This window comes from Nelumbo lutea, chromosome 3 (assembly GCF_056320005.1).
Source record: "Nelumbo lutea isolate HS-2025 chromosome 3, American lotus-T2T, whole genome shotgun sequence".
Classification (NCBI taxonomy): Eukaryota; Viridiplantae; Streptophyta; class Magnoliopsida; order Proteales; family Nelumbonaceae; genus Nelumbo; species Nelumbo lutea.
Genome location: NC_142686.1, coordinates 101,009,085 through 101,033,121, shown reverse-complemented (window position 1 = coordinate 101,033,121; position 24,037 = coordinate 101,009,085). Strand labels below are relative to the sequence as shown.

At 38.4% G+C, this 24,037-nt stretch overlaps 1 protein-coding gene and 1 long non-coding RNA gene across 2 annotated transcripts; one reads left to right on the top strand and one right to left on the bottom strand.

Moving 5' to 3' along the window:
- Positions 1 to 1,714: 1,714 nt before the first annotated feature.
- Positions 1,715 to 4,065, bottom strand: LOC148867185 (uncharacterized). The gene is made up of 3 exons (XR_016110574.1): positions 3,965 to 4,065; positions 2,137 to 2,533; positions 1,715 to 2,021 (listed from the first exon to the last, which is right to left on the bottom strand). It is a non-coding gene; the product is annotated as an uncharacterized LOC148867185 (long non-coding RNA).
- Positions 4,066 to 4,589: 524 nt separating this feature from the next.
- POLD3 (DNA-directed DNA polymerase) lies at positions 4,590 to 13,305 on the top strand. The gene is made up of 8 exons (XM_088980002.1): positions 4,590 to 4,958; positions 8,512 to 8,567; positions 8,658 to 8,782; positions 10,006 to 10,165; positions 10,807 to 11,228; positions 11,469 to 11,981; positions 12,328 to 12,406; positions 12,830 to 13,305. Exons 1-8 carry the CDS (start codon positions 4,890 to 4,892, stop codon positions 13,065 to 13,067), a joined length of 1,662 nt encoding a protein of 553 aa, XP_088836128.1. The 5' UTR covers positions 4,590 to 4,889; the 3' UTR covers positions 13,068 to 13,305.
- The last annotated feature ends 10,732 nt before the right edge of the window (positions 13,306 to 24,037 follow it).

Here is a 24,037-nt window from a genome sequence, read left to right as displayed (position 1 = left end):
TTTCCCCTTTCAAAATCCATAAAAAAGAACGACCCCTAAAAGTTAAATTAAAATATCAAACCATAACGAGATAACACCCTTTAAACGCATGCATACAAAAGATAAGACAAAGTATCCCATAACACCCTTTAAATGGCATGAAAAGCTGATTCCCATTGATGCTCACATTTAGTAATATGTGGCTAAAGTTCCTCATATTAATATAATACCATGTCACCATCCAAAATTAACATGCTGTGTGCATGCTACTATGAAAAATGAAATCCGATTTCCTCCTTACAAAAAAAGAATCTGGCAACTCTTCCAAAGAGCAAATTAAAAATTTTAGCATCCAAAATCTGTAAGTGTGTGATCAGATACATGAAAGCCAAACGAAAACTAGCAATAGTGAAACAATGTTTTCAACAATGGATGGCAAGAAACACAAGAAATATAGAGATGTATCCTAAGGCCGTGTTTGGTTTGAAGGAAAAAGTAGGGAAAGGCATAAATGTTTTTCCCTACTTTTTCCTTTAAACCAAACACAGCGTAAGTGTTTTATACAATATTTCTATATTTTATATTTCAATTTGCTCTCTGTTTTTGTATTTCAATATTAATAATTTACAGGTATTGGCAACAGTTGACTTTTTTTTAGTTTTAGTTAGATGGGATCACTTTTGCAGGCGAAGCAATTTTGATGCTCATGTAATAGCTTAGCGAGCTAAGACTTGGTCTAAAGTCTGAGAGTTGGTAGCTTGGTTGGAACAAAATGTGATTAAAAAATTCTATTGACACTTGCATCTTCAGAAATCCATCCAAGAAGTCAATACTTGCTATGTATAGATGATAATAAGAACGACCCCTCCCTGCTGTTTCCAGGTTAATCCTCTCGTTTCTTCCATTTCATTTCCTCTTAAGCTTAATTTGTTTGAGGATCTAGGGGCATCTGAAACTCCTCATCCGCCAGGATTGTAGGTGGACATGAGTAGGATTCTGGTTTGTGTTCTTGCTTACATTCTCTATTTTCTATTCTCTTCTTCGTGTTCAATTAACGCCCAAACTTTTGATTATCCCGTCGCCAATTTCTCCACTTATGGATCAACAATGGCTTACTTCCTCATTCAGTACCTTTCTCAGACGGGTCATTCTTAAGATCAATTCTTCTCAGAAGAAACTTAGCCGGTTACGGCCCAGCATATGCCTGTGGCTTCTACTGCAACGGCAACTGCGACTCTTATCTCTTTGCCATCTTGGTAGTCCAGACCAACAGCGGAGGTGGAATCGTGATGCCCACTTTGGGATTCTCACAAGTAGTCTGGACTGCCAATCGAGACAAACCCGTCGGACTTAATGCAACCTTGCAGCTCACTGCAGATGGAGATTTGAATTTGAGGGACTTTGATGGGACTTTAATTTGGTCAGCATAGACCAGTGGTAAGTTCGTGGTGGGCTTAAACATGACCGAGACAGGAAATCTTGTGCTTTTTGATAGAAACAACGTTATCATCTGGCAATCTTTTGATCACCCAACAGACTGTTTGGTCCCTGGACAGAAGTTGGAAGGAAAGAAGCTGACTGCTAGCATATGCTTAACCAACTGGACTGGAGGCTTGTTTTCACTAAACATTACTAATAGAGGCTTGTTTCTCTTCACCGAGACTGATCCTCAGCAGGTCTATTTCATGCTGAAGTTCACTGATAACAAAACGGATGGAGGAAGGACAACAGTCAGTTTCCTGAATGGAACTCTTATTGACTAAATATCGATCGCCAAGCAAAATCAAACAGATGGTAATAATATTACTTTGTCTTCAGCGCTGCCATCTCAGTATCTGAAGTTGGAGCCGGACGGGCATTTGAGAGTTTATGAGTGGACGAGCGGATGGAAGGGAGTGACCGATTTGCTGGCGGGGCATTACTACGAGTGTAACTACCCCACGGCTTGTGGGGAATATGGTGTGATGATGCGCAACGGTCGGTCCTAGCTGCCGGTTACCTCGCCTCTGATGGAGCTGAAGGTGCCTGAAACAAAGAAGAAGCTGGAGATTTCCGGGGAGGAATCCGGGTAGAATACTCCGAATCTCAAGTTAATACTCTTGAGAAGGCAAGGGGAAATAAGAGATTTCAAGACCAGAAAGCACAAATATCACATACCTCTTTCTCTTGGGGGAGGAAGGCCTCTTATAGCCACCTGGTGCACTTACTCCCAAGTTTCTGCTAAGTCAGGTATAACCGCCTCTGTGGGGGGTAGGCATAACCGCCACTGTTCTCTCTGTTAGGGCCACCTCTGCCACAACTGAGATGGCAGTGGCAGGTGGCCGTTACGGCGTGATTGCTGTTTGCAAGACCTAGACCAATCAGGCATGCTGCCTCAGAATACGGATGTTAAGTACGGTTTCACAGTCGCGCGACCTGGAGCCGAGGTGCCGGAGTGGTGCGCGAGGTGAAGTCTTGAGTTCGAATGAGTAGGTCCTACTATCCCGAAGTATTGGCACATGGTCCGAATTGGCTCGAGGGGGGCTAGCCCCGGCCTTGCCCCTCGCGGGCTTCGCTGTTAGATCACCAATAAGAGAGTTTATCAGGGTATGTGATATAGATTCCACCGTAAATAACATAACAGATGCCGAAACAACGAAACAGGTATATCTATATCTTAGGAAAAAAACTTAAAAAGGATTTTCAAATATGAAAAAACACTGGCCAGTGAAGCTTTTCTTTGTATTGTTCACCAATTTCTATTTTTACTGCCATGACGCCATCATCACCAACATGTTCAAACCAGTGAGGTTGAAGCTTTCTATGTCGCAAACTTCTCACAATACATCTCTGTTTTTTATTTTTTTGCCGCTGGATCCTTTTGGCTTTTAACTTGGTTCTGTTCTATAGTTTCAATTTGATCCCAACAAAGCCATGCCTATTCCATATAAATGTGTTATCAATGCCAAATGTCAAGCTTAGGATGACCCTGGGTAATTAGACTAAGAATCAGGGCCTGTCTCTAGAAATGAGGGAAGAAATTGATGAACAATATAGAGTCATGACGTACAATCGAGAGAATCATGGCTTTAGCCTTCAGGGACTTCAGAGAATACATGTCCGCCATAGAACCATGGCTTCTATAAATCCCTCGGAATTACTCTTCCTCAACCACCACCTCAAATATCCATTCCAGTGAGTTGCGAATGACATCTTCCACAGCATCCGCTTGGCTCCTTCAACAATAGTTGTCAAAAATACATCATCAGAATTTTCAACTTCTTTTGAAACTTCTCTTTCCTGATGACAGCCTTTCATTTTTTGCTTAGAAGTAATGTTTGGGCTAAATGAACAAGAAGAGGAACATGTGCATGAGAATGTGAAGAGCAGTTCTGCTAGAGTGTGATTCATTGGACAAAGACATCCAGGTTATGAGAAATGATCAATAAGGAAGTGGAACTTGTATGTCAAGTTCTTGAAACAAGGCCATCTAAAGGGTTTAAACATTCGGTTGATGTGTCGATTACGGGAGAGAGGCCTCGGCGCAGGTGATTAACACACCAAACAACCTTACTCTGCTTTTATTTTTCTTTTTCGGTGTTGAACCGGTGGTGATGTCATTGTTGCTACACTGCTGTGGCTGTCAAAGAAGAGAAGGTTGAAGACGGATGAGGGTAATATTGGGATTTAAAAAAATATAGATCATATGTGTATGGATTTTGATGGAACATTAGCGGATGCTAACAACAGGGGTAGAGTTAGTTAATTGTTAGAAACAGTATGAATAACATTAATCAATTTTCAAAGAGTAAGGATATACTTAGTCAATTAACTAAACCATAAAAGTAGTTTAAGGGATTTACCCTAAAAATTATTACTTTTAGAATAAGAGAATGAGAAAAGAAAGAAACATCTAGAAAAATTGAGGTGAATTATTCTGTTGAAAAGAGGAAACACAGGAAGCCCCTTTGTAAGAAGAAGAAGAAGAGGCCAGAGAACGTATTACCAGAGTTTTCATCGTCGACAGCCGCTGATTCTGGTCACTGTCCGTCGTGGTATGGTCGCCGTTCAGTGGAGGAGAAGCAATAAAATGCAAAATGGGAGGAGGATTCGAACTGGCGTTTTTTATTTAGTTTTGGCCCTTTTGTATTTGATTGAACCGGCTATCCGATGTTAACGGTCAAAGGCTCGTCAAGAATGTTGACTCGAGACACTTCGTCGATTGTAATTAGTGGATTCACGTGTCCAATAATCCCACGGATGCACTGAACGCGGACTTTAGATTTCGTGGCTTCTAATGGAGACGTTTTAGTGCTGATAATGCATCATACGAATCCGAATCATTGCGTAGTTTAAGGTGGCTCCCACACAAAATGTTCTAGATTTGTGGCGTAAGATGTATTTCTATTTTCTACCCGATAAAAGCAACACACACAATTATCTCAAACAAATCTTTCACTTCATATATTTAAACGGTCGGAATCAAATCATGATTCCCCGAATATCATTGGACGGTCAGCAGGCAATTTCCTCGACAAAACTTTGATCCTTCAGCCTTTCACTTTCAGAATGGGAACTCGGATTCAGTATTCATAAAACCGTGCTCACACCATTTTCACAGCTTTCCACTTGTAGCTGTGTACTATAAATATTTCTGCATGAATGAAAACATATAGATATTCCTAATAAACGATTATAAGTGACTGTGACTACGGAGTGAACACGCCTTGGGAGGACTGAATCGGATTTCTGTTTTTCTGCACTTGGCTCAACCAGCACACATTTTTGAACCGACCCGTATAAATAGCTGAAACGCAGAGAAAGGCGGGAGAAGAGAACCCAGAAGCGGGGCGACAACTTATTTTCCCGGGCGATTGTTTCCTAGGTTTGTCGCTTTCCGGGGAATACCCGGCAACTTCGTAGCCGGAAAAATGGTGGACGTCGTAAATATGGGTGTTCTGGACGAAATCCAATCTCTCGTTTCTGATAAGCTTCAAGTGGTAATCTCATCTACTTCTTCCTTCAATCTTCTTCTGATAAATCAGATTTTCTCATACTTATCCCTAAATTTCTTGTAATTACCATATGCGTATACTATTAATAACTAGAAATAGTCCCCCCATAAGTGTTTGGTTCCTGATCTTATCGTTTTCATTTGCCCTTTCCCAGTATTGTTGCTTCCCGCTGGTACAAAGGGTTCTGTCTTCTGTTAATATTTCTTCTATCATTTTATTCACTGTTATTCGTTATTCGGTCAAGTCTGTTTGGGTTGATATAGGAATATCTGAACCGGTTTTTCATCCAGAAAACCTATTGCCTATCTAACCGGAATTTCCCATTTTTGTTATCTATTTTTGGTATTCAAGGTAAATTCATGGGAGAAGAAATCGAACGAGAATTAGAGGGTCAGTAGCTACTATTACTTCAGATCATGCTTTTCTTCTGATTTACTGGTGATGTGAACTGCAAATTTGTGATAATGCTGTATAAGACATCTTAAGAAGCTTGGATAGTCTATCGAGTAGACAATGGATGTTGTACATGTTGATGTAGCTAGGTTCAACAGTTTGGAACATCCTCTGCTTTATATCCAATAGCCGATCCTGTTTTCCTGTACTGGAGTTGTTGCTGGTGAATATCCTTTGGGCTAATCTTTATGTAGTTTTTTTTTTTTTTTTCTTTTTTTAGTAGAAATGAAGATATCAGAGATATTTGTTCGTAAATCTGGGCTATTTAGTATCAGTTAGAGTAAAAGTACAAATATGTACTTATGGAGAGTGCAAAACCTCGTATTCTGTATGTATTTGTACTGTACATATTTGTATTTGTACTCTTTCCAAACTGAACCTCAAGTATTTTTCATATGAATAAATTGATCCGAAGGTCATTTCCCTCACACACACACACACTCTCTCTCTTTCTCTCTTTCTCAACAAGTCTGGGTTATTCAAGTGTTTTTCATATTGATAAATTGATTTGAGGAGTAAGGGGCCATTTCTTTGTTCTTTGTGTGATTGATAGCAGATTATATATGACAAGGATAGTCCAGTATGGACCAGCTCAAGCTTAGATTGAGCTGCTTCACAATAGCAACTAGGGAATAGCAGTTGGAACTTGGTTGCTTTTGTCAATAAGAAATAATATGGTGGCATAAAAGAAATACCCTTTACCGATAAAGAAAGCACGGTGGGCTGGTTCAAGTCTTAAAAAAAATCTTTTAATGAAAAGAAGACTGAAAATAACACTTTTGTCTTATATAGAATGTTTTAAAGGGAAAACACAGGGTGATGATTCAAAGCTTAAAAAGGAAGCTTGAGATGAGAGCCATTTAAGTGGTTGAATGACCTCCATTTTGGCTATCCGTTTTTTCACCAAAAATTTTAGTTTTCTGTGCCTTGAAATTCATGAAAACTAAAAGGCTGTAATAGGATAGCTCTCCCAAAAGGGTATTCATTTGATCCTTGTCATTTAGCTGGTCCAAACTCTAACCAAACTCTGGTTAACTTTCCTTCACAAGGCTTCAATTTGATCCTTGAAACAAATCAAGAATGAATTTTCTTTCTTTGGTTTCATCAGTTTACCTCTTTCGAGTAAAATATGTCCATTATATTTTGGGACTTAAATGCAGGGATTTGGCTTTTACTCTCAGTCTCCTAGGAGTGGTTCAATATACAATATACCTTTTGGGTTTTGGTCTGTTTCTATTCTTTGGTCCTTCATGCAGGCTTTTAGGCATCAACAGAGGTGTATCGGTACTTTAACCGATACACCTTTTAGTTTTTTTAGCTTTTTTTTCCTCAAATTTTAGTTTTAAGTATATATATATATTATTTTAATATAAAAAAGATTTTGTAAAACACCTGTAAATAGGTGTATTGGGATCCAGAGATACGATATGATACACCTGATGCAGGGTGTATCATGTTGATACTTTGAACCTTGCCTTCAGGTCATCCACTTGATATCTGTATAATAAGTTGATGCTCTCTTATCTGTACATCTAGTGCTATTGTTTGGCTGTTACATTTTAAAGATTCACTGCTAATCCCTTGTTTCTGCCTTTCAAAACTTTCTCATACATATTAACTTGGGATTTTTAAACCTTTTCCATCATATTTTAACATGTCTGCTCTATGAATCTAGTTTTCAGTTTTTTGATATTACTTATTAGTAATGGTAAGCTGGTCCAATGACCACGGTGAGCCCCTTTAGCCCATTGCCATACAGTTCAGATCTCTCTTGGAATGTTTACCTCTTTGAAAACTGTTTTTCATGGTGAACATCTGGGTCTTGCCATGATCTTTTCACTAGCTTAACATTTCCCATTAGTATTTATCCATATATTGTTTAATTATCTTCCTCTTCCCTCCCCTAACATGCAAAACTGCCTAAAGTTGTTGGTTTTATATACAACAACTAAAATATCTTTAATTAAGTAGCATCATTGTAATTTGAACAAAAATGATTCAGGGAAGTTTCATCACTTACAATTAATAAGGTACTCCTACCCAAATAATCAAATAATGTAAGCTGACAAATATAAAATATGAAAGAATAATGGGTTTGATTGAAATACATCAAATCATATGGGAAATAGTGAACAACGCCTTATCAAATTTCTGCATGCCCTGTTCATGTGACTAAAAAAAAAGAGAGGGAGAATATTATGGAAGGCAGCTAGGGCAGCAATAGTTTGGACAATTTGGAAAGAAAGAAATGGAAGAACCTTTAAGGAAAGGTGCAGATCCATGGAAGACATTGTGGAAGGAATAAAGTTAAAGTCTGCTCATTGGAAAAAAAAACTATGGAACTTTCCAAGTGGTTGCAATAGATGATATTTCAAGAGCTTGGAAAGAAGTAGCAAATCCCTACTCGGTGAAAGAAAACATAGTGATGGAATGGAAGCCTCCTCCAATTAACAGGTGAAGCTAAACTTTGATGGAAGCTCCATGGGTAGCCAAGGTCTGTCAGGGACTGGAGGTGTCTTTAGGAATGCAGAGGGGAAGGTGGTGACATTCTTCTTGGGTTCAATTGGAATGAGGGACTCTAAGAGCCAATGTATTGGCCCTACTTCAAGGTATGTAGATTGCAAAAAAGCGGGGATATCAACATTTGGAGGTAGAAGGGGATTCAAAGCTGGTAATAACATGGATGAATGACAACAACCCGGGTATGTGGATCCACAGGCATATTATAGGAGAGATTAAGAGTATAGCGAAGGATTTGGGGGCAACATTCATATGGATAAAGAGAATAGCAAATGGGATGAATGACACACTGGATAAACAAGGGATTTATAGGGAACAACTCTTTTGGGCAGATTTGTAATTGGGGTTCCTATCAAATTGTAAGGGGGCTGAACTCACTTCAAACAGCAATCTATTTACTTATGCCTCTGTTGAAATTAATGAAATGAACTCCTGTATTGATAAAAAAATGCAGTGCCCCATCTTGGGTCCTCACTTTTTAAGACTACAACTTATTTACTGATAACTTTATTGGATATTGCTACCATTTTTGCTACTCTTGGAGTAAAATGACTTCACTTCTCAGGTGTCTTACAAGTGGCTTAGTCGCAACTTCTCAGTGTCTTCAAATGATGCAAAGAGGTATACATTCCTATATTGAATTTTCTTGTAATTTTAAGTTTTTAACCTTCTTTCCCTTCACTATAATTTAGTTGCTTGTCATCATATCAGGTTGCTTCTGGAGTTCATTGAAAAGCATGGAAGTGGTTTGGAAATAATATATACATTGTCTGGGTGGTTAAAGAAAAATCCTTCGGTTTACAATATAAGGCTTGTTCCTGGACTAAAACTTGCAGGTTAGATGATCTTATCTTTTAATATTAATTACTTATAAGAAAGAGGTAGTATCTCATGTTTGCAGCTCATAATTTTTCTATTTACAATTTTTAGCTGAAAAAATACAAAGAACATTCAACCAAGAATTGCTCAATCACTTTGCCTTTTTTGGGTGATTTTACCTTTCAAATAATGTTAATTTATATCAGATTAATATTTCAATGGAGGCAATTGTTCTCACAAGTTTTTTTTTGTAAGATGAAAATAGCATTGTATTACTGTACATAGGGAAGGGGAGAGCTATGCCCAAAAAATGCAAATGGTATTGTATTACTGAGTCGGAAATAGTATTGTTGTCACAAGTCATCAACTATTTAAGAGCTTATATCTTGTTTCTTCTAGTTGTCAAGGTTCAATCCATATTATATTTTCTTAAGCTGACTTAACTCTTGGCCTGCAATGGCATGGGGTAGGCAAGTCTATCTTCAAAGTGGAACTTGTGGCCTTGGCCCAAACTCATTCCTGGGTTAGTTTTGCTGAAATTAAATTGGTTTCAATGGGTTGACAAGGTTAGTTTCCAAGATTGCCAAACCTATCAATGTTAAGCTAGTAAAACATGAATGACATGGACATTGACCTTACCTGTAACAATCTACATTATTCACATACTTGTTTAATGGAATTTGGTTCTTAAATTTTAGTTTACAGAAGTTAAAGAAAGATACTAAAAAATTATATTGTATTTGTAACCCCATAAAGTAAACGAGACATGTGCCTAACCAATTCTTTTTTTGACGTTTCTTTAATCATCAACTATCAGTCCTTTGCAAATGTGACTACAAGTTTCATGTTTGACATAATAATTTAAGAATAGGTACTAAAAAGGATCAAAATTTCGCAACATATCGGCCAGTTATCGATACATTGTTTTTAAGGATTTTTTTAAGAAATGTTTTTTTTGAATGTTAAGCATTATTATTCTTACCCCTCTCCAGAATTTTGAAAAAAAAAAAAACTAAAAAAAAAGGTTATTGTTAGGTTCAAAGTACCAATACACCCCATCTGTTGTATCAGGTGTATCAACATTTTAATTTTGGGTATTAATGCAGTAATGCCATAAGTAAATTAATGGTTGCCTAAAATATTTTTTCTTTTTCCTCCAATTATTTATCTTTGGATGTCAGCAGTCAGTTGCTTCAAGTGAAAAATGCAAACTCCAATTTTTCTCTTGGTTCCTGTGCAGAAATCAAACAAGAATTTGAGGAAAATTTCTCAGTTCAGGTCTACAGTGTCCAAGCTTGCATCCCAAAGGACCCAGCAGTGCTTTGGAATGCTGAATTTGTACAAGCAGAAGAGCTCTTTAATCAGCCTTCAGCTGTGAATAATTGCTTGAGGGACAACAGGTGTGATTCCTTTTTTTTTTTTTTTTTTGATATCTTAAGAAATTCCAAGAGTCAAGACATTTTTAAACTCTATTTTCTTTTGGGAAACTGTATTCATGGAACACTACTTATTCCTACTTTTGTCAGTGTATTTCATGGACATATTAAGAAGTTGAAAGGATCATGGTATCAGTTGAGTTTATGAAGTAACTAAAATCCTTTAATTTCTCCTAGAATACTGTACAAACTGGTTTTACAATGAATTTATTTATTTTTTAAATTTTCTAGCAAGAATATCCTGCCAAATGTCATGATATCTGGATTCCGGAGAATCTGGAACTTGTAATTAAGTTTTCTTGTTTTTTTCTTACAGTCTATTTGCATGTGATAATCACAAGTGTCAAAGGACAAAAAGATTTAGGCAAAGAATATTTTTGTTTTCAATTGTGCAGGAGCTCAAAGCAAATTTTTTGTTGTTTTTCTGTTCTTTTTTCTTTCTTTCTTTTCAGTGTGCATTATTCATGTATTTCTGTTTATGTGTTTGCATTCAGATTTTAGATGCTGATGATGCTGTTGCCTAGTTATATACATAATATGTAAAGCATGTATTGCATCTATTTCCTTCTCTCTGACATTTACAGCTTTCCCTTTTCTTTTTCCAGGTTCTGTGGGGTTTCAAATTCCTTTGTCAAGCGCAATGCCCATGAAACACCTGCCATTGTTGTGCCTCCACAACCTAGAAATGTGGGAGTCACAGGGCTATCAAAGAGCAATTCTACAAATCAAACTCTTCCTGCTCCATTTGTACAAGGAAAAGTACAGCATGAGAGCCCAAAAATTGGAGTGCAGTCTTCTACTGTAGCTACAAAGGATGTCAAGAGTGAAAGCAGTTCCAAGCCTGTTCAGGCCAGTGAACCTAATATAGATAAAGAAAAAATTACTACATTTCCTGCTAACAAAAAGAAAGGCCAAAATGACAAGGGGACTGGAGGATCACTGGCCACATTTTGGGGGCGTGCATCTGCAAAGTTAAAACCAAACTGCCCACCAGCTGAAACTAATAGTGCTGCTCCAAACCCCGTTGGTAGGTGGTGGTAAAATGAAGTTTCCCTATTACATATTTTCTTTTGTTATTAATTATTAATCAATACTTGGCATTTCCTCCATTAAGCTGGCACAAAACAGGGAAATGCTAATCGTACCGACTCTAAATACACTGGCATGATTAATTAAAGTATTAGTGCATTTTATGGCTCATGAGAATCATTCTTGAGTGGCTTTTGTAGCTGACTTTTTTTATTTAAAAAAATCACATTCTATGTAGTTACCGCAGAAGCTCAAATATGTGCTCATGAAGCAGTAGATAATTTTAGCAGTGACGAGGATGAGCAAGATGTCAAGCCTAGGAGAACCTTAAATGGTGAAGGCAGTAGAAAGAGGAGGGTTGTTTTTGATTTCTCAGATGAAGAGGATGATTATGAAAATGCAGTCAATCTAGCCTCACCTGATCCACCTCCACAAAGGCAATCAAGCATAGATGATAAACACAATAACAAAACCTTGGTTCTTGAGAAAAACAATATGAATTTTGAAGAGAAAGAAGAAAAATCAAAGATTAAGCAGGAGAAAGCAACCAAAAAAGATTTTATCCTACCACAGAAAGAAGATACAGGAGTTTCTAACAATGGAAAGAAAGGCAGAATTTTGTTGTCAGAGAAGATCCACAATGGTTTCCCTGAGAGTGATGGAGATAAGAAAGATACAACTAATGCTGCTCCTATGTCACCCAAAAGGAGGAAAGTGCTCAAGACACGGATTGATGAGCGTGGGAGAGAAGGTATGTCCACATTTGGTTTATTGTTTTCGTCCAATCTCAACCTAGAGTCCTGCTTATCATTACCTTGGCTTTTCTCAGCAATATCCTTTTCTATTCAGGTTTTGGTACCTATCCCCATTGAAACTAACTTGATTATTGTATTAGTTGGGTTTCTCTTCTTAGTTGTGCTATGTTTCAGCCAAATCATTGTGCCTTCACTCTTTGATATTTCCTTACATCTGTATGTTTATTCCCGTGTTTCCCATGACTATTTATTTCCTAGAAGCAGCATATGTAAGGGGATTAACACGTAATGCACAAACTAGCAAATCTATGTTAACCTTAACTTTGCTTATACTTGTTCCAGTTACAGAGGTTGTTTGGGAGGGTGAAGAAACAGAGACCAAGAATGCTGACAAGGATGCAACCAAGAATTCTGTGAACAGGTCAAATTTATAATTGTCACTTCTTATTTACAATTTTTTTTTCTTTTACTAGACCAAAATTAAAATGTAGATTCTTGGAAAACTGGAAAATGCTTATACTTGGCACATACACAATGTTGATAATCATCATTGGAATAGGGCCAAGAGGACCCATCACTGGAAGGTCAAACATAGGTTAGATGGTTGCCATAATCCATTCAGATTGGCTTTGAGTATCTGGTTTGGCTGGTTGAACTGTAACACCCCTATATTGCAGTGGTATCCTTGCATTTTGCTTGTAGCCAGTGGGTTTTCCACAAATCAGCAGGTCTTTTTAGGCATTTACGAACATGTTTTCTTCCATTATTTATATTATTTTCTCAGACAAATGGAACTGCAAATTATTCTTGTTCATTTTGCTAAATGTTGGGTTTACTACCACAGGGCTCCTGCAGTTAAGTCTCCAGCATTGGATGGCACTGTTCCATCTAAACCAGTGGACAAGACTAAAGCATCAGGTGCCATTGCTCCATCTAATTCAGTGTCTAAGTCCTCAGCATCAGGTGGCAGTGTCACTGCTCCATCTAATCCAGCTAGCAAAGCTGGAAACAAGAAAACAGGAAAAGCTGGTGTGAAGAATGCTAAGCAAGGCAACATTCTGTCATTCTTCAAGAGGGTTTAAACTTTGAAGAGTTCCAGAGAATGAGAGCTAGGGCACACGAGGGAGAGCAATATTGTGATTGATTGAACTGGTTCAGTGTTTATAACATGATCAAAAGAGGCAAACTGTTCATCTAATTGAATCACAGTACATATATTCCTGTTCAACTAGAAGCATTAGTATAGTGAGTGGACAAAATTGCAAGAATGTATTTTATCTATTTATTCTTCATATTAAGTATGCTTTTGGATATATTTAATCCTTGCTTTGAAAGGACATACCATGCCAATTGCCAAGTCACTTATTAGGTATGAGTCCGGATCTTCTACCAAGTACCAACCATCTACCAACTGTATCAGGTGGAGACACGTGTCCAAAACACATTTACAAGCTTCTCATGTGTGAGCCAATGGGACGGATTCGTTAGTCGTTGGTCTCAATTCTCAAACATAATATCTTGGCTCTCATTTTAATATTTCCACTGAACAGACTAACCATTGCCCAAAGGCCCCGAACCCTATCGTCTGGATCTCTCCTCTCATCTCTGCTCCACCGGCGATCATTCTCACCGATGACGGCCACTCTAGCAACCTGTGCCGATTCTCTCTTCTTCACCTCCTTTATTTCTTTCATAAAGCAACCAGGGGCAATCAAACTTTATTCACTAGCAACGAACACTCTAACCATCAACGGTGATCATTATCTCCGGCAATGATCACTTTAGCAACCGGCAGTGATCATTCTCACCAGCAACGATCACTGTAGCAACCGGTGGCAATCAAACTTTATTTATCATTGTTTCCGGCGATCAATTGATCACTTGCTTAATGTCTTCATTAGAGCTTGATTTCATTCATAATAGTGGGTCGGTCTGATCACCTGATTTCTTTTCATTAAGGTCCCTAACCGGAGAAGAAAAACAGAAGAGAACGTAAAATAAAATAGAAAAGAAAACCAAAAAATGCTCCAATTTATTGCAACCCGTCCTCGTATTTCTTTCCCATTCGTTTCTTTTGAAAACAGCCTGTAGCTGGTGAGCTGTTACATCTCCAATGAATGATTCTCAACGGTAACTCCCTCTCATTCCTTGTTCTGTTTATTTTAGTCCCAACGGTTCAATTCAGTTGAATTGAATTCAAATCATCAGTAGTAATCCATTAAGTTATGTCCAACCGAAGAGCAAGAAACCATTGAAACAAACAGACCCATCTTTGATTTCTTCTCTATTACCTTGCATTCTCATCGCCGGTGAAATGATTGCCGCCGTGGAGCAAAAGTGAGAGGCCAAGCGCAAGGGGTTTTGGCAATAATTATTGTTCAGGCGAGAAGATTAAGTGTGGTTGAGAGACCACACATACACCACACAATAGCAGAATGGGCGTTCTGTACTGTGGCCACAACCACACCATTGATTAAGATGGTGTGGTTGTTGTATCTCATATATACAATGTGAGGTGATCTACCCCATTGATTAAGATTAATATTTTTTGGTATTTTTATGCAAAATGCAATTCAATAATATGAATTAATTTAACATGTGATAAAAAAACTAATAGTAATAATGTAATATAAATTAAAAATTTAAAAGTTAAAAAACATTAATAATAATAATAATAATAGTAATAACAAACAAATAAAATAATAATTAATATTAAGAATAAAATAAAATAACAATTAAAAAATTAATAATACTAACAATAAATTTAAAAAACTAATATTAATACAAATAAATGTAATATAAAAATATAAAATAGATACATAAGAGGACTAAAAATAATAACTAATAATAAAATAAAAATGATTAACTATAATTTAAAATATTAAAAATAACTACCTTCAAACATGACCAGCCATCCCTATATCAATTTAATAGTATAACTCCAAATATTGACAAATCATGCATAAAATAAGGAATAATAGTGCATAATATTATAATACCACAATAATGTCTAATGTATAAACAACCGTGGTGTCCAATTTAAAAACAAACATCAAAGGCATAGAAGTGTCTAAATAAAAGTTAACCATGCTACAACATTAATTCAAACATCAAACTCAAAAGACCGGTACTGCTCCCACATCTGATCTACTACATTATCCCTAATATTGGTTGTTGATGTGTCAATATGCCCATCCTCATCATCCTCATCATCCTCATCATCATCGGTACTATTATCACCCATCATATCCTCCCTTGACCATCTCTCAATGTATTGATCATGAATAGCTTCTCTCTTAATAAAGTTATAGGTGATAAAACATACCATTACGATGTAACATTACATACATATCTCAAATGACGGCATGTTCACCAAGATGGGAAATTTCCTTTTAAATATACCAAAACAACTCTCTATGATATTTCGTAATTAATGACGAGTGTTTGTAACTGAACAACTCCTTTGATCGAAACTTACGAAGTTCCCTAAAGCCATTCAAGTGGTATCGTTCACTAGCATAAGGGGTTATGTATGTAGGCCCACTTGGGAATCCACTATCCACAACAAACTATTTTCCTACACAACATGTAAGGCAATCATCACCCATAAATTCGTTTTAAAATTGATTTTAACTAAATAAACAAACTACGTAATATTACCTAGAGGAGCATTGGGGAATTATAGGTGGGGATGGGACATAGCTTCTTCAAACACCCTAAAGTCGTGTGCAGATCCTTCCCACCCTAGGTAAACAAAAGTGAACCACATATCAAATGAGCACACTACTAATAAGTTTGTGGTGCATCATGACTTTCTTCCCCCTATATAGTATTTACTCTTTAAGTGGAACTCATGCACTTATATGGGTGTCATCTATTGCACCAATATAATCCTATTCAAATGTACATAATGTCAACGCATGATATATTATACATTGAAACAACAAAACATGTAAGAAGAAACTAGTTACATATTGAATATGTCATTGGGAGAATTGCTACCAACATGGTCTTGTGTCACAGGGATGTAACTACTAATAAGTTTGTGGTCAATCTCATCATCCGAAGGGATCTCAACATTGCCCACACCTATTGATGTAAAACCAATAGCACTAGTCCCTGAATATATGAGCTCCAACTCCTCCAGATATGGACAACCCTTCTTCCTTACTTGCTTTGCACATTTATACTTCCGCATGAAGTGTACTTATAGTTAGTATCTTAGTAAATTAAAACACAAAATAATCATCTCAATAGTTGTATTACCGAAATAAGATAACCCTACACATTTTCATTGGCACCCGGTTTCTTTGTAACCGGATCTATGGTGACCCTTGTGTGATTCATTATTTTCTGATAATCGTTAATTTTTTTCTTGAAAAAATGGAACATGTTCTTAAATTGGTCGTGTGTGTATGACTTGTTGTGCCTCTTGTTGAAATTCTCCATGATGTTCTTCTATCCTTCAGTATTAAAAGTTGAGGTTGGTTTTTTATGTGCCTTCACCTACTCAACCATCAACTCTATAAATGTCCTCTCTTCGGCGGCCTCGCTCCAAGTGGCCAATTCATTTAATACATCATCTTGTAAAGGGCTTGCCTAGGTGTCCATGTGTGTCTGTATGATATGAGCGAGTAGAGCAAGGCACTTTTGGAAAAAATCATGCATTCAAAACAAAAAAGAACTAAAACAAAACAAAGTAAGAAAGTTTTTTATATGTTATTTACAAAACATATTTCACTATGATATTCCTCTCCATTGTTCTATTCTTCTCCCTGCATCTCTCTCTCTCTACCTATCTATACTTATCTCTCTCTATCTATTTATATCTTATTATTTACAAAACAAATCATTATGATATTCATCTATATGATAGGTTGACATAATAGTGAGTACAATGTAGATATAATACATATTTTTCCTCATACAAAACTTGCATCGTAATTTGTGTCACTGAAAGCAAATGCCTTATTTCCTATGTAGATAGTTAGTCATGTGAAGATGTTTATTACTGGTTCCTATTTGAACCCAATCCTGGTTTTCTGAACAGGATGCGCCTAACAGTTTGTTGAAGCACATCACCCTTGAAAACAATGAGAACAAATCCATCACTAATAGGACTAGCATCTATCTCTTATACTATTAGACTATATGACACATATATTCCTAGTTTCTGTTGACTTGAAAAAATTGTTTGTGCAACATGGCTTGTAGTTCCAAAATAATAACAAATGAACCATTTTTATCCTAGTCTCTTTGATGCATCACCATTGTATATGCTTTGTATATGAAATCTGGGAGCATAAAGTAATGCTTATGTGACACCTTGTTTCTGAAATTTCTGAAATTTGGTCATGTCACAACAGTTTCCAATATATCATATTTTGTAAAATATAGACATGCATGGTGTTACAAAGCATGTGTTTATGAGACACATTTTCACGTATGTGCTACATAGCTAAAAAGCAAAGGTTTTTCAAAGCAAATTTGTTCTTGAACTCTACCCAAAAAATTCCTGAAATGCTTGCAACAACCGGGTAATTGAAACATTTTGGGAGGGAAGACAACACTCTTGGTTACGAATTTTCTTAACTTGAGACCATAGTAACGGTTTAGTATAATCCTTGTAAAAGGGAATACGAAAAAATGAAATTCATTGACCTAGGATGAATATAACCTGAAATTTAAGTGATCCATATTTCATACTAGAAGAATTCGAATTGCTTTTGGAACTTCTAAAAAGTAATTTTTGTTGTATAGCAATAAATTGGTTTGTTGATTTTCTATGGACTGTGGTAGCATCAACAATGGTACAAAAGAATTAGAGTTAGTTCATAATATAAAATAGTTTAGAAGTTAGTAGAGATATGTTTGGATTTATTTTGTTTTTTAGCTTACATCTCAAGCTTAAGGCCTAAAGTATTTCTCTAGGATCTAGTGGGTGGAGCATATTTGATTATTGTGGTAGTTGAAGATGATTCTTTCCCTAAACAACCTTCCCTATAAGTTCTTTAATTATACTATTAATTTCCCTCTATTACTTACTATGTGCACCTTAGAAAGTTCAGGTTTATTCAAATATTGTACCCTGTATTTTTCTCCTTGCAATTTTGCTCTATGGGTAATGAGTTTTCTATGACTCCAGATTTCACATATGGTCTCCTTAATTGTAGGTATGGGTTGGGAAGCCTAATATTGCTGCTACTGACAACAAGGCTAATGATGGTGGAAATAGAAAACCAAGATTGCAGAAATCCATAGACATTACTTCATCTCTGTTCAAGGAGTCTCCTACCATTCAGGCTAATGGTGAATGGAAAAGGTCGTACGTGAATGGGAATGTTGGAGGAATTGGCGATGCCCCAGAAGGTGCTAAACCAATTTTAGGCACAGAAATAGAGAGGGATAGTATGATACTAACCTTGCACAGAAAAGATATGATTATATTTCTACCTTGTCAATGCATCCTTGTAGTAAGCTATAAAGAAAATTATAAATAAGAAAGAGAAATGGGTAGCATAAATACTCTCCTTTCTGCCACTAAAACAAGAAAACTATTTACCTTAAATTCAATTAAAGAAGTGTAAGACCAATCATATTGACCTTAAACTTTGAAACAACGTGATCTTATATTCTCACATATGCATAGATTTTATTCCTTCCAAATGGCCATCATAAGGCAAAAGGAATGATGTTTAAAAATTTGCTACATTACACACCCAATGCAAGCAGCAACTGAGTGGGATATGTTAGGGAAATCCAACTAAAACCAAATACATCCACCAAATAAAGCTAAACCTTTCAAAGAAATTGATAAAGCCTGACAACGGTGTAACTTTATCAATTAAAATAAAGTAAATCATGTAATAGGTTGCTATATGCTCACGACGATACATCATCAACATTTGAGTAAGATATGTAAAACTTTAATTTTTTTTATCAGTAGTAAATCATGTAACAGGTTGCTATATGTTCATGCCAATACATCAACAACCATGTACTTGGCTTCCTAACTTGAATAAGTTTTACACACTTTCTGAAGTGTAGGGATATAATGCTCTTAAAGATTACTTTCCAACCATGCAAATGAAACCAAACCCTTAGAGCTCAAATGCAGTTTGTTCAGAACAACAGGTAATGTGCCTATGTTGTCTACAAAAATGATGAGATTTAGCTTTATTTCCTACTCTGCTTGTCGTTTGTCTCTTGTCTGATGAGAGATAAAAATTTATTGGACGTAAGGAATACATTCTTGCAAAGCTAGCCAGGGAAGTTGCTGCTAAAGCAATGTAAATAAAGCTAAACCTCACCTTGTTTGCAAACAACTTGAGCCAGTCGGTCATTGAATAGAACTGATCCATTCGGTCATTGGATAGAACTGGTTGCTAGAACTAACAGTATTTTAGGACTAAACAAAATTTATTTGCTTTTCTACTATGTAATTGAAAGGTATACTTCTATAGCAAACAATGTTTTAAAATTAGCATTCTTGCCATTTCATTTAGGTAACTCATGCTATTTCATTGGATTAATACAGGTGAGAATGATAAATGAACTGAAATGAGACCTCACCTTCCTATTTTCAATTGACCTAAGGACGACAATGAATCACAAGCTGCAGAAACCGACAATAGTTTAAAAGAAAAGCAATGTTTTACAGCAAAAAAGAGGTAGCAACGAGTAGGGGTTTCAAAAAACACAAACCTGTTAAGCACCATAACAAAAGATGGGGCTATAATACCCATGGTGTGGTTGAGACCACGAAAAAACCTTCTATCGATATTTTGGGTGTGGCAGGGAACACACCACGATATAGTGGAGTTCGAAACCCAATAGATCGTGGTTTCACCATGCTTCCGAACACCACCTCAGAGATAGGGATGTTCATAAGAAGGCCCAACCCGACTAACCTGGACCGACCCAACCCGAGTCGGCTAGGTTTTCATCAGCACCGGTCATTTTCGAATTGGGAAAATTTATAAACCGAAATATCGGATCAGTTTCAGTTTCCTTGTGTAAAAACCGAACCAAACTAGTCTTCCTACTTAGTTAGTCTTCTACTACTTCGGTAGTTCCTAGTTTCTTACTTAACTAGTCTTCTACTAGAACTAGAACAGCCCAATCTTCTAGTTTCTACTTAACTAAATTGTATCTATCCTAGTTTCTATAGTCCTTTTATGGTGAATAAGATGATGACATGGAAAAAATAGCTTCTTTTTCAGCCAAAGAAAGGAATCACAGAAGGGGGTTAGAAGTTTCAGAAATAAGGAAACTCTGGAGCTCAGTGTGGGAAAGGAAGTCTTACAGCTCCCTTCCTCTAATAGCTACTTTGAAGACTATTTGTTGTATATATGACCAAAATTTTCTCTCCAAAGTCCAAAATTTTTATTAATCACTACTGCTTATAAGATTTTTGAGTGGGCTCCACTGCAAAGATAAAATTTAAAAACCGCATGAGAGTTGAGAGCCCTTCCAATATGGCATCTAGATTTGAGTTCACATCAGCCCCACATCAGTCTTATAACCACTGATAACACTTTGAACCTAATACTTTTTCACAAAAGTATCTTCTTTTTCAGCCAAAGAAAGAAATCACAGAAGGGGATTAGATGTTTTAGAAATAAGAAAACTCTGGAGCTCAGTGTGGGAAAAGAAGTCTTACAGCTTCCTTCCTCTAATAGCAGATCATGAATATTTCTCTGCTCAATGATAGGTGGTGGTCAACAAAGGTCTGAACAGATTAAGATTGCTTGCTTACCAGGGAAATACAAAAACTTTTTGAGTGGAACAGGGGTTAGTAAGGTTGACACTGGACCAAAGGTAAGACAAGTTTCAGAAATAAGGTTTGACTACATGAGCAAAACCGAAACCGACCCAAACCGACCCAACTTGACTCAAACCGACCAGGTCGATTTTTCCTATCAGTGGGTCGGTCTCGGTTTCCACCTCAGGTAACCCGACCGGGTTGGGTCGGTTGGGAAAACCCCAATAAACCGACCCAACTCGACCCGTGTACAGCCCTACTCAGAGAGCCAAGATATTTATTATGTTTTAGGGCAAATGGGAGGACTAAACTCGTCCCTTCCATTGGCTCACACATGAAAAGCTTGTAATTGTGTCTTGGACATGTGTCTCCACCTAATACTATTGGTAGAGGGTTGCTAGAAGATCAAGACTCATTAGGTATCATCTCAAGAATTCGTTTTTTTTTTATCAGAAAAATAAACAGTTCCCACTTCCAATCCTTGATTTTGCGGATCGGTCCCTAAAATCACAGAATATGCAACTTATAAAATTGGATTGTTATTGCAATTTATGAACACCAATCTCATTCTCACGATTGACTTTGGCCCCTCTATTTTAGGAACTGATCTACTTCTCACCTAGAGCACCTCACACCGACCTCACAGCCACATCCCATCCTATATTGGAAATATTTCCTCATAAATAATAAATATAGGTATGGAAGATGTTCTCGATATGTGGCCAAAACAGAATGTAAAGTCAATGTGAGGTGCTCTCTAAGGAGCAGATCCAGACTCTAATTTTAGAGGTAGAAAACATAATTAAAACCACTATTAAGTACATTCCTCTCTCTTGTTAATTCATATATTTAAGTTGTTAAACTCATTCTTTGACAGCGTAATGCTTATGACTGAAGCTTTGGCATTAAGGCTGCATTTGGCATTCCTTATTTTTAGGATTTATTGCTTTTTACAATTAAAATGCTCTTGTTAACACTTGATGTGGGTTAGTTTGGCCCAGCCCACATAGGGCTAGAAGGCCTAGCCCACTAACGCCTGCTAATGTTAGCCACAGTAGGAGAGAGATATGTTGCCTTTGTACGGAGCCAATCACATAACTATCTAGTGTACCGCCAGGGCCTGTAGTTTGACCTCATACAGTTCTCATCCGAGGCGTTCATCTTCACCTACCACCAGCATGCTCATGTATAAATAAGAGGTAATTGCCCCTTAAAAGGGGCTGGAACGGGGTAACTCTAACATCACTCACACATTTACTTCCTGCACCTACACTATCTACTTAGCATTAATTCAGGGAGATCTCGTGCATCTGAAGACTCTCCCTAGGAGCACTTTTACACTCTCCCCTACTTCACACCTCTTACTAACTTGAGCGTCGGAGCCTCCGCCTCAGGTATCCACCCCGAGGTCTCTGACGCCTCCTGTCTAGCAGCATCTCTCATCACCGGGGACCCTGCCTCAACTAGCAGTCCTCGGCTAGCATAGTCCTCCGAAGGAGTACATCACTTCGGCTTGCTGCCCTCGGCTTCGGTCAACCTCCTTTGAGGCCTTGAGATCCTCGATTAATGCTCGGAACTTGAAGGGTGAATTTACCTTATTGCCCTCGGCCAACCCGCATGGCAACAATTGGCATCGTTTGTGGGAATTGATTGCTAAGACGACCCCCACTTTAGGATAAACAATAATAACACTCTAGATCCAAAACCCCTTTAAGCTTGGAAGCCATGGTGAGGAGAGCCAGGAACAGTTTCAGGCCATCCTCGATCGCTTGGACCGCCTCACCCAACGAATGGAAGAAGTTTTCCATTGAGCATGAGGTCCCTCTCAAGGCGACCGCCCCGCTGGGGAGTCAGAGGATTAGGGCCGACGTAAGAACATCTAGGTACCAGCCCTCGGCCATGGTAATCTGCTGGCTGAACTGTTAGAATCGGGCAATAACCACCTCCCCAACTCACCTCGAAGGAATGTTTGTCCTTCTAGCCGAAGGGAGAGTGTGCCCACTCAATCCGAAGACAATCATCAATCTTCGAATCAGCACCACCGCCGTCGTAGGGAGGCCCTCCAAGACGATGGTGGGCAGTTCGACCACCCTGGAGTTCGCTCCTGAGGCGAGAGTCGACGCCATCCACTCCACCTCTCGTCTCAGACCTCAAGGACATTCTGAATGACCATCGCGCCTGTAGAAGAGTGCGCGACCCTATCTCAGAGTATTCGGGAGTTTGAGCTGACATCCATCGGGTCCGCGAAGATAGGAGCAGAGCCCATGCCTGTGCTGACCCAGGGATTGCTAAGTTGCGAGCTGAGATTGGAGCCGTCAAGGACGAGCTCCGCCAAGTCAAGGAGAGTCGATGCCTCAACTGGTCATAGCAACTTAGTCAGTCGCATGGCCCCCCACACTTCAAGGCTCCCACACTGGAGACATACGACGGAAGCACTGACTCTGATGACCAGCTGGAGGGCTTTAGAGCGCTAATGATACTATACGGCTATTTTGACGCCTTGACGTGCTGGACCTTCTGGGCTACCTTCAAGGGGGTTGCTCGCTGCTGGTTCTCCATCCTTCCTCCTCGATTAATCAGCTCGTGGAAGCAATTTACAACTCTGTTCCTCGCTCACTTCATCAACAACAGACGATGCTAGAAGAGCGTAGTCTCTCTGATGTCAATCAAACAGGAGCCAGGTGAAAGTCTGCGGTCTTACATCAACCGCTTCAGGAAAGAAGAGCTCTGATGGAGGACGATTTGGCTCAACCCCATGAACCCAAGACACGTGCGCATGACCGGGCTTGGTGAACAGTCCTGCCTAGCAGCACAATCTCGACTTGGCACGGAGGAAATGCCAAATCAAAGACAGTCAACTCGCCGAGGGCTAATACCTCGGTGAGTCAGTCCCCCGCCTAGCTCGGAGAGCCCAGACTCTCCTCTAAGGGATGCCAAGCTTTTACCCACCTGGGAAGGAGCACCTCGGTGCTTCGAGGCAGGGACTCATCTACCTTGAAGCACCCTAGTTTGTGGCAGCTCGGCGAGCCGCATGAGGGAAGGCAGGAAGATCTCCTGCCCAACCCGTACCAAACAAATCTGGTGACAGCAGCCATGTCCCTCGTCAGGCAGCGTCGTGCTTGCCACCTTTAGAAGGTGTCCTACACCTGACAGACACGTACCCAGCGGTGATGGCCCCGTGCATGCCACCTCAGCCCTGCCATCAACGGCTGCGGCAAGTTGGCAGTGACGGTTATACCCGCCCTGTTAGAGGCCAACGGGGAGAGGTAACAGATTTCTGCTATAAGG

Coding starts and splice junctions, on each gene's coding strand:
- POLD3 (XM_088980002.1), top strand. CDS start 4,890: ATGGTGGACGTCGTAAATATGGGTGTTCTGGACGAAATCCAATCTCTC. Junction 4,959..8,511: donor TTTCTGATAAGCTTCAAGTG/GTAATCTCATCT, acceptor TTCACTTCTCAG/GTGTCTTACAAGTGGCTTAG. Junction 12,407..12,829: donor ACCAAGAATTCTGTGAACAG/GTCAAATTTATA, acceptor TTACTACCACAG/GGCTCCTGCAGTTAAGTCTC.